This window comes from Centruroides vittatus, unplaced genomic scaffold (assembly GCF_030686945.1).
Source record: "Centruroides vittatus isolate TY-2023 unplaced genomic scaffold, ASM3068694v2 scaffold_435, whole genome shotgun sequence".
NCBI lineage: Eukaryota > Metazoa > Arthropoda > Arachnida > Scorpiones > Buthidae > Centruroides > Centruroides vittatus.
Genome location: NW_027122708.1, coordinates 5,874,192 through 5,891,372, shown reverse-complemented (window position 1 = coordinate 5,891,372; position 17,181 = coordinate 5,874,192). Strand labels below are relative to the sequence as shown.

General features: G+C 30.2%; 1 protein-coding gene across 1 annotated transcript in view; it reads left to right on the top strand.

Annotated features, from left to right (window-relative positions):
- LOC136989023 (telomerase protein component 1-like) overlaps positions 1-17,181 on the top strand; it is a 241,123-nt gene that overhangs the window by 31,437 nt on the left and 192,505 nt on the right. Inside the window, exons 11-14 of the mRNA XM_067287049.1 lie at positions 8,316-8,500; positions 10,847-11,024; positions 14,101-14,256; positions 16,350-16,460. Coding sequence (XP_067143150.1) covers positions 8,316-8,500; positions 10,847-11,024; positions 14,101-14,256; positions 16,350-16,460 — 630 coding nt within the window. The remainder of the gene's footprint in view (positions 1-8,315; positions 8,501-10,846; positions 11,025-14,100; positions 14,257-16,349; positions 16,461-17,181) is intronic.

The window sequence follows — 17,181 nt, the reverse complement described above, 5'->3', positions numbered from 1 at the left end:
CTGCTATTCAACGGATTCTTAAATGAAAAATTTGGAAATGACTGGACAGTGGCGTACGCAGATGACGTAATGGTACTGGTGGCTGCTTTCTCTCGGGCAGAAATGGAAGTAAAGGCTAATTCCATTCTGGCAAAAATAAAGGACTGGGGCGAAACGAACAAACTAGAATTTAACTCAAACAAGACAAAGGGAATTATTTTTACAAAGCCAAGAGCCCCACATTTATATCGAAGAGTACCTACTATACGTATGGGGCATAGTAGTGTAAAAGTTGTAACATCACTAAAGTACTTGGGCATTGTCATTAGCCACAAGCTTTGCTGGATCCCCCATATCAAATATATATGTAATAGGACAAACAAGATATTCAATGCACTGTCAAAGGTAGCAAAGTCAAAGTGGGGATTGTGTCCTGAAATAATGAGTATTATTTATGACTCAGTGTTCCTGCCCATTATTGGCTATGCTGCACCTGCTTGGGCAGATGGGTTAGGGAAAGTCCATATTGACAGAAAATTACAGAGTGCCCAGAGGAGGGCCCTGCTGCGTATTTGCAGAGCCTATTCGACGGCTCCAACTGCTGCCCTGCAAGTTATTGCTAGCAAACTCCCAGTGACATTACATTTGGAAATTGCGGTACAAAGATGGAGAATGAGGAAGGGCCAAAACATCCTTTTAAACGGAGTAATATTTGACAATATCGAGAGTACAAATAGTTGTACCCCTTCTGTCCCTCCCTATGAATGGCCATACATTGGAGGTCAACCCTGGCCAGATCAGTCCTTCAGTGTCTTTACTGATGGATCGAAGAACAATGATGGGGTTGGATGTGCGTTTGTAGTGTATCATGGCAACCTGGAAGTGTATAATTTCTCTGATAGACTGGGCAATACTTGCTCTGCGTTTCAGGCGGAACTTTGGGCAATCCTGAAAGCAGTCAAATGGAGTAACGAGGAGCTAAGTAATACCAACATCAACCTGTTCACAGATTCCAGTTCATCACTTCAGGCTATCCACAACTTTAACTGGGGCCATCCCATAGTCAACGAAATTCTCCGGGAAATGACCAAAAACATCAATAGGTTTTCGGTGGTGTGGGTCAGAGGGCACGCTGGTGTCCTTGGAAATGAGAGAGCGGACGAGCTTGCCCGCACCGCAACTGTCTCCAGCGGCACACCTACCTATACAGCAACTCCCCAAAACTACATAATTTCCAGCCTAAAGGAGAATGCGACTGAGTTATGGCAGGGTACATGGAACCTGCGGACCAACAGCATTACAAGGGATTTTTTCCCCACAGTCTCAGCTAGTAATCATCATTATATTGAACATAGAACAACACAGTTTTATACCGGGCACGGTAAATTTAATAGTTATCTCTTCAGGTTCAACAAAACAACTGAACAGAATTGTGAACTATGCAATATTCCAGATGGTGCCAGGCACTATCTGCTGCAGTGCCCGATGTTGGACGACAAACGAAGCGCCATTCTCTCCCTGCTGCCGTCCAGTGGGAACTGGCCTCAGGACTTACATGTGTTGTTACAAGACAACAACCTTTTTCAGGCTTTCAGGGACCTTGTCACCTCTTACTTCAGAAGGACTACAGTTAATTAAGTAGGGTGCTGCGAAGACAGCTTCCATTGCCAAGTGCAGTGGTGTTGTGTCTTGAAGATATTCTTAATCTAGTTTACTAATTGTATGCATTGAATTGTTGTCATTACCCCTGTGTGTTATTGTGCTGTGAGTAATCATCCCTGTTAAGACATCACCATCAGCTTTGATTATGTTGTCAATGTTAATGTAGTTTCATTGTGCTGTATATTTGTACATTTATATTCTGTTTATATTCTGTGATAAGACAGCACTGTAGGACATGTTGGTGCTGTGATTGTTGCTGTAAATGTTATTTGCTGTATAAACTATACATTATAATACTTTGCTCATCGATAAGACATCAATGTATAAGTTGTTTATGCAGTGCACTCAACTGTGGCTTCCCCACTGGTGTATATCTGTACATAATTACTTCTTTATCATCGTTGATAAGACATCAATGTAACTAGTGTAATACTTTGTTTTCCACCCCAGTGATGCCTAGCGGTACTAGGGCTTTTAAATAAAGAGTTTTACAAAGTAAAAAAAAAAAGTATCCCTCAACTGCGTGAGAAAGGACATACAGTGTAAAGACACATTATGTATGTATTGTCTGCAAAGAGAAATATATTTTTTCTTTATTGTTTATTTTTGTCATTTCCAGTATTTGTTTAAAATTTTTATGGAAACATAGCTTCCCTATTATCAAATGTCACCACATGCCACTGTTAATTTGAATATTAATGTTTTTAGAACAACAAAAAGCTTGTAAATGTATGTGCTGGACTTCTGCTTTTAACATTATATATATTTTTATATATATATATAATTTATTAACACTTCTCCCACACCGGGTTGTATAAACAAAAAAATTAAATACCTTCTAAAACCGATAACTGGTGTGAACTATTTTTCGAAATGGCGAACGTTTTCACTGCCCCTCCTGGGCTCTTCCTCAGGCCAATTCTGGATTTGATAATCGAACAGCATAAATAAATGGAATGTGTTCCGTAATTTAAACGATCGAGTACGTTGGGCAACCGCGTGCCGTTCCAAATATTTAAATTTCCTTTTATTCCGTTTGGGAAAACGATGTGCGCCTCCTATGATAAATACGCGTGACGTCAACTGATTTACGACCTTTCTTCCAATAAAAACTGCCAAGCAGTGGAGAGATTCCTTTCTTCTTTGAAATTAATACATGTTGTTGTGCGATCGGCTTTATAAATTTCAATCTCCTCCAGAGTTCTCAGATGTTCTTGATGTTGGGTGGTGCGGATCACCTTTGCCTCATTAAAATTCTGTGTTATATCCGGGTTTGCTGCATACGTTGACAATGCCGTTGTGTATTTATGGCGGGTAATGTCGGATTTATGCTCCTTTATTCTAGTGCATAGTGGGCGTTTAGTGGACCCTATGTACAGTAATTGTTTCTGCCATCTGTCGTCCTGTAGAGGGATACTATACACTCCCGGAAGCCTATACGGGTTAAGTGCGTCTTTTCCATTTCTCAATAGGCTTCTCAACACGTTCCATTTATTTATGCTGTTCGATTATCAAATCCAGAATTGGCCTGAGGAAGAGCCCAGGAGGGGCAGTGAAAATGTTCACCATTTCGAAAAATAGTTCGCACTGGTTATCGGTTTTAGAAGGTATTTAATTTTTTTGTATATAATTTATATATAAAAATATAGTAAAACAAGAATATAACTTAATATAAATTAAAATTTGTTGTTATGCAGTAGCCTGTGAATAGTGGAATTCCTTTTAAAAGTAATTCTATTCTTTGTTGTAGTTTTTCCTATTTTCCTGTTTGTTACAGAAGGATGCCATATGTTCTACTATTGTGTACCCTGCCTGCTTTTTCATCTTTTGTATTGTACCTCTTTAACACTTGCACTTGTTGATCATAGTTGCTAAGGTTGTATATTTGACTCTAAATTGCCTTCTAAATGCTCTAATGTATTCTAGCTCTCATATTCTGTCTTGCACATTCTTACAGTGCATGTGGGCTCTTTTTATTAGAGCCCTAAATGTTACTAGCTTGTAGCTGATTATATACCATGGGCCTCCCATGACAAACAGCAGATTATATGTTGGTTTCCTGTAAATATATGGTGATAGCCCATTCTTTCAGCATGATTAAGATGTCCAGGAAATGTGCATCCTCAGCATTTTCTTGTTCTAATTCTATTTTTAAGCCCTACAGGTTTGAATTAATATTTTTAATGAAGTGTTGGATGTTGGGTTTCCTCCATATTATTATGTTATCTATGTATCATGCATACAGTGCAGTGCTTTTGCCATATTTAGGTACAATGACAACTTCCAGCAATCTAAGTATGACCTGTGTGGTTATTAATTTTACAGCATATCTTACACTTTCACATGCTTTACTGTAATAAATTTGCAAATTATACATTTTTAGACAATATAATTTGCATATATATGATATAAATTGATCACAATACACTATAAATGACTACAATAGTCTAATTTATGTATATAAGAATTTCTACTAAAGAACAAATAATTGTTAAATTTCATAAATTTAAAATGTAATGATTTAAAACTTATTTGTAAAAAGTTTTTAAAATTTTAAATACTTTGTAAAAAATGACTTACAAACAATCTTGCACACTTTTCCAGCTGTATAACATTTATTCTTGTGTACTGAATTATACTTGAAGCAAATGTTTTTGTAGGGCACGCTGTAGGTTTACATCAAGGAAATTCCAAGAGCAAGCTGAGAACTGAGCACAACAAACTATCGACAGTACTAGCCCAGTACACAAATGATCCTGGTATAACAGTCAACTGGGAGGAAGCAAAATTAATTAAACAAGTTTTAATGTGCAAAAACTCGGAACACTAGAAACTTGGGAAATTTTTAAGACTACCATCAAGGAAAATCACATGAACTGCAAGAACACAAGCTGTGGGATCCACCCATTATCACATGAATTAGGGGAAAAACATAAAATGGCAAATTTTATATGAGGCTACAACTGACTGTTAGAATATAATATTTATAAAATATTTTTTACCATATTTATTTTGTATGAATTGTTATAACTTCTGAGGGATTGATGATGAGAATTTTTGTAACCAACTTTAATATCAAAAAATAAAGTCTGTTAGAGCAGTGACATAAAACAACATATTTAAAACATTCTGCAATTTGAAACATACAGAAACATACATTCCTATGCACCTGGAAAATCAGGAAAAGTCAGGAAATTTGTCAAAAATTGTCAAAAAGTCGGGGAATTGCCTCCTTGTCTGCCTTGTTGATATTTTTGCTCACAATACACTACTATACAATGACTAAGTGTACCCATATGCAGGAAGCAAGAAATACTGTGGTACAATGCAACTTATGAAAAGGGGTGCAGAATATTTTCAGAATCCAAAATTCTACCAAATGTACACAAAATTTCCCCAAAAATTATTGTGCACAAAATAAAACCGTAATTTACAAACCCATTAATTATTATTATAGTTTGGAAAATTCAAATTAAATTGTACATATAATTAAATAGGCCTAACATACAATTTGCCATGTAACACTAAACTGATAAGTTAACATTAAAATATTTTAGATTAAAATAACACTTTAATTTTAGAACTTATCATCGTCGTAGACTAGCATGTACTGTACAATTGTAAACTTGTTGCAATATGTTGATTAATAGAAATAAAATTGAAGTTAGCATCATGAATGGTTTTTATTTTTAGCATAGACAGTAATTAACAGACTTTGACATTCAAAAATGCATTATTTATTTATGACGTTTATGATAATGACTTCAGAACAAATGTTTATAAGGCTCAAAAATTTCAGTTAATGACAAAAATCTAATATTGATTGTTATAAATGATATAAATAACACCTTTTTAACAATCCAGCAAATGTTTAATTTGAAAAAAGCATCTTGAAAAAATGGCACATGTAACCACACAAGGCACATGTAACCACAGAATGCATCAATCACAAGGATGCTGATGGATTATCCACTGCCTGGCAGTCCTTTAATATTAATACAAGTTAATAGATGTATCTTCTTGGATGGCACTATTATTTATTTATATTTAGTTGTTGTATTTTTTTTTATATTTATTTTTATAATTTTGATTAACCCATAAGTGCATTTCCGTTGATCTGCGCAACCACATTTGAGTTTATTTTTGTTTATTTTTGTTTTTTGTAAATTTCGAATGCTTTATTCTTTTAACTTTAGAATCAGTGATGAAGACCACTGAAATTGGTCGAAAATGTTTTTTTTTAACGAATTAAACATTTGCTGGATTGTTAAAAAGGTGTTATTTATATCATTTATAGTTTATTTAGCTCCAGTAGGCATATATTATTTAATATTGATTGTTTATATGAAGAATAATTATAAAATGCAACAGGGAGGAGAGCATTGCAGAACAATGGGGATCATACTAAGTCCCAAATATAACATACAGCAAAATCAATTGTCACTTTTAGATTTTAAAATACAGTAGAGCATCGATTATCCGACCCCCGATTAACTGACTTCTCGGTTAACCAACCGCGTTCTAGTAGGCAAATTCAAATGTCCGCTAGTGATGTGGAGCTACAATATTTGGTTATGTCTTGGCTACTTAATATTATTTTTGTTAAATTTTTGCATGTTTTAGCTGGCAGCACTGGCTCGACCATGAAAGAGAGGCTAGTATTTAAACCAGGCCTAATGCACTATACTAATAATGTATTTTTTCATACTTTTCGGTTATCCGACTTTTCAGTTATCCGACCAACCCAGTCCCCAATTAAGTCAGATAATCGATGCTCTACTGTAGTTGTATTAATTATAATACTAGATGCATACACTGTTAGATCATTGAAAGTACTTGTGTTATAAAAAAGTCTTTAATATCTTTTAAATCTTTTTTATAACACAAGTACTTTCAACGATACAAAATTATCATCATCAGGCTAATGAATGTTTTGAATTTGGAACAGAATGTCATTACATGCAGTACAATATCCTCAACATTTAAATATTCTAAATATTTAAATTTCACAGTGGAATTCAAGACTAATGGGTACAAGAAAGAACAAAGTTTGAAATAAGAGGCAAACAAAAACAAAAGGTACAATGGAACTCTCAAAACATTTTTTTATGGCATGACTAGGATAGTGTGACAACATGGTTGAAAAATTTAAAAAGTGCAATCTACAAGTTAGGAAGCTCAAATGTGAGATGTCTTGCATGGGCACAACATGGAAATGAGGAAGGATATTGTAAAATGTAGATATTCTATAGAACTGATCAGAAAAGTCGTGCAGTCTAATTTCAATCTCTTGTGCACTCAAACCACTCTCCTCAGGGTTGCACTAATTGTAGGACATTATTTATTTGGGAAACCCTCCTCACTTCCGTTTTGTGCTTGTGCAATACATTCACACTTGAGCTTCCTAACTTGTAGATTGCACTTTTTAAATTTTTCAACCATGATGCCACATAACCCTAGTTGTTCATGTTATAACGCACCATGAACTTATTTCATAAAAAAATCTTTTGAAAATTCCGTTGCACCTTTTTGTTCTTGTTTGCCTTTTATTTCAAATTTCATTTTTTCTCATACTCATGAGCCTCAAATTCTGCTGTGAAATTGAAATGTTTAGAATATTTAAATGCTGAGGATATCATACTGTACTTGGTGACATTCTGTTCTAAATTTGAAACATTCATTACCCTGATGATAGTGATTTTATATTGTTGAAGTACTTGCATTATAAAAAAGCCTTTAATACTATCTGAGAGGGTATACATCTAGTATTATGTCTAATCGGTGTGGACTTTGAAATACTGTTTAACTGTGTTAATTATGCAGTACTAAGAATTTGAGAAAAAAGTCTGTAATTCACTTAATAAACTAACATTAATAAAAAAATTTTTGAAATCTTCAAATCTTTAACAATTACCATTTACACTCTCAATTTGAGGTCAGGTGTTAATGAACTGATAGAAAAAATGATAATATTTAAATTAAAATTATTTATTTCATTTTTCATTTTAAGAATTTTGAATGCATAACAAAACGATTTCTGATTTTTTTTCCAGTTTATTAATATTTTATAAAGTTCAGGAAACTTATTAAGGGATACATTTAATAAATATATATTTTTGTACATGTATTATACAGGATTTGTTAATGAATAATAAATAATGGTTTTTTTTTCAAAGCCATGTAGATTTATGGTTGTGGATTAATAACATGACAAACTAATTTAATAAAATGTTTTTTTTCTCAGTTTTAATAATTCAGCAATTATAAGAAATATATAACTGTTAATTAGAAAAAAATAACTAATTAAAAAGTTGGAGAAGCAATAGCATATGTGCATAGTAAGTTAAATGCTGTTTTATTTTGTCAATGTGCCTTACTGTAAGGGATGTGAGGGTCAGGGAGTTTGTACAAAGTTGATCAGGGGAAGTCAGGGAAAGTCATGGAATTTAAAACAAAGATTTAAGTAGGAACCTTAAACATAAAGTTTTCGGTTTGCTTTCAGTTTTCTTTGACGTAAGTCTGAAGTGGGCCCTGAACAGAGCTGAATATTTGCTTAGAGTGTAACTTGGTACACAAGAATAAATGTTATACAGTTGGAAAAGTGGTTAATAAGTCATTTTTAATAATTGCAGTTTCAGTAGAACTAAGTAAATACTTTTTTTTTTTTATTTTAGAAAGCAGTGATAAAAAGTAAACAGTTTCCTTTGAGATTTTTTGCTGCTTATCAAGCAATTCAAGAATTGCAGTCATTGCTTGAATCTGATTTACTGAAATCAAAAAGACCAACAACTTATTTAGTTCAAAGAAAACAAGCACTTCCTACCTGGAAAGAAAAATTGGAAAATAAAATTCTGCAAAGGTATAAAAACTAATACTAATTATTATTAATAATTTTTACTCTCATGTTACAAGTTAAAAGATGATATTCACATGAAGATAACAAAAATGTTTTAAATGCATTATTCTTGAAATTTTACTTTGTTTAAAATTCCTCTGAGTAACTGCTAATAATTTGGAATGAAAAATGTTTGATAAATTATTTAATTTTTTAAGTTTACAACAAGACATGTTTCAGGAAGACTTATTTTAATTTTGTATATGTGATGATGATATAACCAGCATTGTGCGAGGACTGCTATGAAGCTGTTCATGGTCCCAATATCAAACTACAGAGAAACTTTCTTGAGAGAGAGTGAGAGTATCAACTGTTTAGGATGACACCGAAGGGTGAAATGGTGTATGTAGAGTGGTATGGACACTGAGGCAAGGTATTCTTGTAAACATACACTGATTATTGGAGAGAGAGAGTTCTTAGAGTCCTCAGTATGGTCATCCATGTTACAAGCTTCTAAATTAAAGAATTTAGGTTTTAAGTCTTTGATAGACAATTAATGTCACTCAAAATGAAAGTCACTAAAACACTGTCCTAGTACATGAAGAATTCTGATTTCTTTGTGTCCCAGGTTAAAGAGGTGTTTTGAGCTTTGTTGCATTTTGTTTGCTGTGAATTTAGTGACATTGAGGTTCTACATGTTACATGTCCATGCTCTTATTAGAAACACAATCTTCTACTGTTTTTATTCACTAAAAGAAAATAAAAAAAACCAGTAGGAGTATAATTTGAGTGATTATTCTATTTTTCTTGGATATTTATTAGTTCATTTATGCAATCTAGAATTTATGCATTTATATGTTAGCTGTTCTGTTGAATTTAAAACCTGATGAGAATATAAGATAGTATTAGGAGTTACAAAGATTGAGGAAAAAGGATGATGGTCTTATCTGCTGGTCAAGAGAGAGACTGGTATGTTGTTAACTGCACAAAGATGCTAAGAACCTGAGTGAAAGACACCTGGTCTGTAAGAGACCTAAAAGAGAAAAAAACATGGAATGGATTGAGAGGAACAAGAACTTTTGTTGAAAAAGAACTTTTTGAGAAGGAACCTTGTGTTCTTGAGAAATGGGTTTATATCTGTTCAGCCCTTTGCTCATTTTCATTTTGTTGGTCCCAATTCCTGTCTACACTTTCACATTGGTCTTGTACCAGTTTCCAGGGAAAATTTGAGACCAACTTGGGCTAAAAGAGAGGTTGACATCAACATTTAATTTGATGCCAAAATCTGATACCAAACCGTGATGGTTAATCTTAGGACTTATGTTGTTTATCAGTTTTTGTCATAGAGTAACTTTAAATGAAAATATTTTGTCTTTTTTGGGGTTTTGGGGATTTTTTTTTTATTCCAACAATTTTTGGGGTAAATTTTGATGAGTGTTCAGATCCTGTCCTTCACAATTGAATTATGTGGAAGAGAGTCAGAAAGTTTGAAACTAGATTAAGTGCAACAAAATATAAATGATTGTGAAATAAGTAAAAGAATATTCAATGATGATATAAATATACTGTATATATTTAAAATGTTTTTGTTAATTACAATCATTATATTCATTACATAAAATATATATTTCATATATTTAAAATTAAATAATTTGGTTAAATATTTATATTTGTGTTTGTTTAATTATTCAAATACAACAATCAACATTTATTTATGTTCATATTTATTAATATTTGAATTGAATTTGTTAGCTGTGTAGCAAAATTAATTTATTAATATTTATAAGATATACAAATGAATAGGTAAATCATTTGTTTAAATATGAAATTAATGATTTAAATAACATTGTTTCCTTTAATTAAATATATATCATAATTGTTGCATTTCTTTATAGTACATTGTTTTTAATATGAATGATTATAATTTTATTTAATTTAGAAAAATTTCTTATATAACTTTGGCTTGTCCTATTAATTATAATTAACTGTAAACAAAGAAATGTACTGTTGTTTAAGGAATGCAATCAACATTCTAATGCTATTTAATATTAAACTACACTACACATCGGGATATAGTTAACAATGCACTCAGAACCAAAAAAAAAAGCTTTTATGACATTCCATCTGGTGTTTGTTATAACTCCTGAAGAAGAACCCTGGTGGAGTTTGAAAACATTTACATTAATTTTTGCTTCTGTGCACACTGGTTATTGGTTCTGTGAACGTTGTTAGCTATTTAATATTATTTTAAAATTTTATTTTTCAAAAATTGATGTTAATGATTTAAAATATTGAAAGGATGAGAGCAGATTAAATAATTTAATAATTTCTAAGCTGTAATCTATACTATAATTATATGTTTATTTATAGGTTAAAAAATTTTGATGAAAGTTTATTAAAGAAGTATAAACATGCTATTGATTCTGCTGTAGAAATAGCTGCACGTCGAAATGTTAATCCCATTCAAGGAAGAACATTGATAATATGTGATATATTATCTTGCTTTGATCATGAATGTGCAGCATTGAAGGGTTCACTTATTAATAAGGTAAAGAAGACATTGTTTAATTTAAATTTTTATCATTTATCAGATTTATAATTAAGAATTTGTAGTGCTTTCTTAGTTAATATAAACTAACAGTAGCTTGGGAAATGAAATATTTGTGATTTTATAATACAACCACCACAAAAACTGGATAAATTATGAATGACCTCAAATTAAACTAAAATTCAGTAAAAAAAAAAAAGGTAATATTTTTCCAAAAACAAATGTTTTTAATAGCCAGCTATCATCATCAGGTTCTGGTGTAGTGTTTGAAAATAGAATGTAACTTTGAACATTGATGATAGCTGAAGGCTATTTGTTTTTGGATATATTATTATTATTAATTTATTTTTTTTCACTAGATTTGGGTATAATTTGAGGTCATTCTGTAATTTTAGTCCACTGTGTTTTATTTTGTAGCCTATTATTATTTTCATTTTTTAATGAATTAATAAATTATCTTAAATTAATAATTAAAAGTGCTCTTAATTAAATTGAAATATTGTTAAATACAGTCAAACCTGTTTTTATGCGGGGGATAGGGACCGCATTAAAAAAAATTGCACGAAACTTCACGAGGGGCTATAAAAAATAGTTTTCGCAACACAATTAAAAAAATATTTTTTAATGCGGTGAATAGGGACCGCATAAAAAAAGTCTCACGTAGAAAATAACTCGAAACCATACGAAATAGAATTTATTGACAACAGATGTCAGCACTTGACTGCATCATCTGATCTATTGTCTGTTTTACATATTTTTGTCCAGGTGGTGTTTTGTTGACTTAAAAAGTAAATAATTTCATTTTTCGCATATTCATGCAATAATATTACTATAATAAGTGCATTTATGCTATAATAAGTTTATTTAGCTATGATAAGTCAACGTGAGACATGACGAATCGCACGAGACTAGTCGCCAACTATACCGCACAAATAAAAAATCGCACAAAAAAAAACCGCACAAATTAAAAATTCGCATTAAAAAAATCGCACAAATAAAAATCGCACATAAAAAGAGCGCATAAAAACAGGTTTGACTGTACATTTCAATTATAATAAAGTATTTTATTTTCAGTATTAGAATGATCTGTTTGTATTTTTAATTTAGTTTAAATGTAGTGCTTAAAAGCAATGTAGGTATCTCTGAACACCTGCTCTTTAATTATGATCATCCTGTACATAACTGCAAAATAAGCTGCTCTGAAAAATTAGTATGCAAACTATAATTTTGTAGAAAATTTTTTTTTGTTTAATTGAGTCATTTTATGGTAATGTTTTTGGAAATATAGAATTGATCCTTTGTTTAATCCTTTGAAATGAATGTGAATTTCATTTTATAATTATATCTAATGATGTATAATAAGTATTCACTGACTATAAATATTGTTTTAATCCTCAGAAAGTTTGTGAAAATGCTTATTTTCTTTAAAAACTTGATCAATTTGTCATTTCCTTGCTAACTCGAAACCTTTTTTTAATTTTAATAAGCCAGTGTCAGAGTGGATAAAACCACCAAACACTGGTAGTTAGTCATGCATTTGCACCTGACCAATATGCTAGCCATAAAGTTTTTTAGGTTTTCTTCACATGTCTAACACCTAAATAGAAGCCAGTTTCCCACAGAAAGACTCTTGGGAGGCACTTCTTCCTTAGCAGATTGCTCAAGTTTTGCACTGCCTTCTTCCACCAATCTATCCTCTCAAAAATAAGTTTTTAGATTCAATGAGAAAATATTAATATAAGCTTAGACATAAGGTATTAGTTATAATTTCAAATTTGTTGAAAAACATTATATTTTTATTTTTTTATCATCAATTATTTGAACAATTTTATACATTTTTAGTACTTAAGTATTGAATAAAATTGTTCAAATATAAACATCCAATAACCCAATTTTTAGTTTAACTCCAAATGATTGCTGGATTACAACAAACTATCTGCATGGCAAACAGGAGTTGTGGGTTCAAGTCTCACTTTTAGCTGATTTTTTTTTTTTTTTTTCCAGAACCTTCTAAATTAATTATTGAATTTATCAAGAGATGGTGCATAATGCCTACCTGTAGACCAAATTACTTAATTATTAGCAGCATTATTATAACCAAATGTAATCTGGCAATTGCTTGGTGTATAAAATTGTGATTATCATAAAATTATTTTGTTTATATGCACACCCCACATTTGACTTGCATCTGTGTCACTTGAACACTTTTTGACATACCTATAGTCTGTTTGCTATAACTTTACGTATGAAGCAAAGAAGTAAAGCAACCACCACATCACTGTCCACCACAAAATATATTTCTCCACATTGCCATTGCTTCTATAATTAGACAGGTAATGTCCAAATAAAAATGTGAACTTGTGTTGTTATCAATTTAGTCTTGGAGACAATTGTTAGAAAAGAGTACTGCTTTTGCAAACTATTTCTGGCAGAAGCATGCACAAAGTTACAATAAACAAACTATAGTTATAGCATAAGACTTATACAGCAGTGGCATAAGTTTTCAACTAATTAGGGAAACATTTATTGCATTTGGAAGTTAAATTTATCATCATGTTCATATTTTTCAATTTAAAAAATTTTAAATTCCTCAAGCATAAAAATTTCTTATAACATACAAGCATAAATTTAGAAAAGACAATCCATACAAACTGAATGAAAATTATATTCCATTACCAGGGAATTTTATTGAAAGTTACAATCATTTATTTTGTTAAACAAAAACTTTCTTAAATGAGAATTTGTTTTTTACTGGGAGTTTACATTTTTCTAATTTATTGGAATATTTCCCCAGTTATCAGGTTATTGCAGGTTAATTTATAATTTTGTAATTTATAATAATGGAATTAATTATAGAGTTTAGAACTGAATAAAATAAGAAAATAAAAAAAGAAATTTGTAAGATTGATACATTACACTGTGACACTTATTAATTTATTATTTAACAAATAATATTATTTTAGTAACTCAAATAATTTATAAGTTATTCATATCTCAAGCATGTAATAAATACATTATTCATTTAAAATAAAACTTATAAAATTTAATTATGTATATTAAAAATTTTATTTTTCAGATGCATTATGGTTGTTTAATGTTAGCATTGATGATATCATATGCCTGTGAAGAGTTTGATTTGAAAGTGATTATAAATGACCAAAAGTGGTGCACACCAGAAATTTCAGATGAGAAAATTTTAGATAATGTGTTTAATCTGATGAATAATTTTAATGTAAATATTCTATTTTTGATAAATTATATTAGAATATCTTATTAAATATGTTTTTAAAATTTTAATTATGAGCTGAGAAATGTGTTAATCACTGTATTTATTATTTAATTTAAATGTAAAATGTAAATACAAATTTTAAAATTCAATTATTATACTAAAAATGAACACCAATTTAATTTCTTCAATAAAAGTTTTTTTTAAATTTGTTATACAATCTCCTTTCAATTGGATGTCTATATTTAAAAAATGTATCTGTTCATGACTTTTTGCTTTAGTTTAAGTTTTAATCCATTGTTGTTGCTATTGTTGATTACTTGTACATTGGGATGATTACGGATTATTAACAGGACTTATTAAACTGGCTTTAAGGATACTGCAACTCAGTTTCACAGATTATAAAATTATTGTTTTATTTAATTTACAGGTAAATAAAACAATAATTCATCTGGTTTCTTGGATATATTTGAGATTATTTTTTTTTGTTGCAATTTGGCCCAAAAAAAGAAAACTCAAATATAGACCTATAAATTTCCACTGTCGCATGTCTGGCTGTCCATCCATTTATCTGTCTGTCTTTTCTTAAACTTGAGAACAGAGTTGGATAGATGAAAGACAAGACCAGATGTGGAAAGCTTAGTGGCAAGAGGCTCTGATTAACTATATAAGAATTTTCGATACAAACTAGAAGTCACATTATTTCAATTAAAAAATTTTCCCCTGAAAAGTGTAAATTAGTTGACTGGCATGACTATTGTTAAAGGAAAAGTATGATATACAGGGGAAGCCATTACTAATTCAAGGTGGAGATCATATATTTTTAATTTATTTAATTTAAAATATGATTATCACTATGCCAAGCTGCAATTTTTAATGTCACAATAAATAATTGCTTGTTCTTTTTTGTTTGTTTCTATGCTTTTAAAAATGAAATCTTTTTAAAGAAATCATTATTAGATAATATTGGTAATCACTGTGATTATAGTGAACAGTTTGATGATATTAAATTTTGAATATCAAATATAATTCTATTGATCATTACAAGAGTTCAAATTGGTTTTTAAATGAATTCTTTTAAATTCTAGCTAAGATATAGTTGAAACATTAATTAAAATTTATTATTTTTCTTTTTTAAACATTTGAATTATTGATATTAATATTTATTTATACTACAAAGGAAGTCTAGATTGGCATCGTAAAGTAGGAATTAATTTTAATTAATAATAATTTCTTATTAAAGAAAGTTTAAAAGATCTGCTTTTGGGAACAAATCATTTTGTTTTATTTTGTGCTTTTTACACTCTATCAGAATATGCTATTACATTAGAAATTTCTAAATGTTGAGGATATGATAATGAACTTAAACACATTTATTTTAAGTCTTCCTGGTGGATGGTTATTTTTTTATATTTGTGAAATTTTCAGACATTAAGTATGCATTGAAAATCTTGAGATAGGACAGCCAAATGGCTGAGGTAAGGTGTTATTCTACTACTGTAGGGGATATGGATCAAGTATGGAAAGTCTAAAAACTCCAGAAATTTTTCATGGATAGTCTTACTCAGATATGTTGGGCCCCATCCTCCTTGTGGGCCTGGTCAAACTCATGATTTATATGGATAAAAGGCCCTCTAATGTCCACAAGGTAGAAAGAGTTTAAAAAAATAATTTAAAAAAATCCTGAAATGAATATTAAATGTTGAGCAATTACAATAGAATAAATTGATTTGTTCTACCATATATAATTGAATATTTTTTACATTTATTTTGAGATTTGTTCCTAATAGCAGAACTTTTATTTTAATTAAAGTAAAACAAGTATAAAAGAATAATTCTACATATTTGTTATTAATTCAAATTTTATTTCTGAAAAGTTATAAAATGAGAATAAAATGGATGTAACTTTAAAATATATGAGAGATTGAGAAACTTTCTGATTTAATGATTAAATTGAATGTAAAAAATTTATATTTAAATAATTATCAATTAGAAAAATTTAAAAATAAATTAAAAAGTTAACCAATTTTTATTTTTAAAAAATAATTTTTTCTCATCAAATTTTTCATATAATTTTTTTAACATTTTATTATATCTAGATCAGATTTACCAAAGAAGAAGCTAAAGATGCAGTTTTTACATTTTATAATGAAAAATTTTCTGTATTACTTGAACATTATTTATGCCCACTAACTACTCAAGGCATTCAGGTATGTTTGTTTATATGTCAAATATTTTCTAATTTATACAGATTTGGCCTGTCTATAGCAGCCTCACTAGGAAGACATGCACTTGATGGTTCTTTTATGAATTCTAGGTCAATTGAACTAGTTTGAGGCCTTTGAATCTATATTATTCCATTCCATTCTCTCACCAAGGATAGGATGACTGCATCAAATAGTTAAATAATAATATACAAAATTTCTCATATATATATATATACTGTATATATATTATTTAACTATTTATATACATACAGTGTAAGACCCTGCTTAATGCGGGGGATTTGTTCCTAGACAACAAAGCGCTAAGCAAAACAGCATTACATGAGGTCATTTTAACATAGAGTAAATAAGGAAAGGGGATTGCGAACACAAATGAACAAATTTTACTATAATTTTAACTTATTTAACATATTTTATATTAATTTGCATAACAATATAACACACAAACATATGCACACAGAAATGTAAAGTTCATTTTTTGTGATGAAGGACCTGGCTCTTCTGAAATTCTTGTTTTTTGTGATAAAGTCATATATAATGTCTTAATAACGAGCACTGAGTTCAGCATTAATACAATATTTCTTATATCGCAAGTACTTTCGACGAGTATAAATTCGTCGTCCTCAGGCGAAAAAGAAAAACATAAAAAAAAGAACGTGCAGAGTGTTCCAAGGAGAGCAGAAAATTCTTAAAGATTTTTGAATCA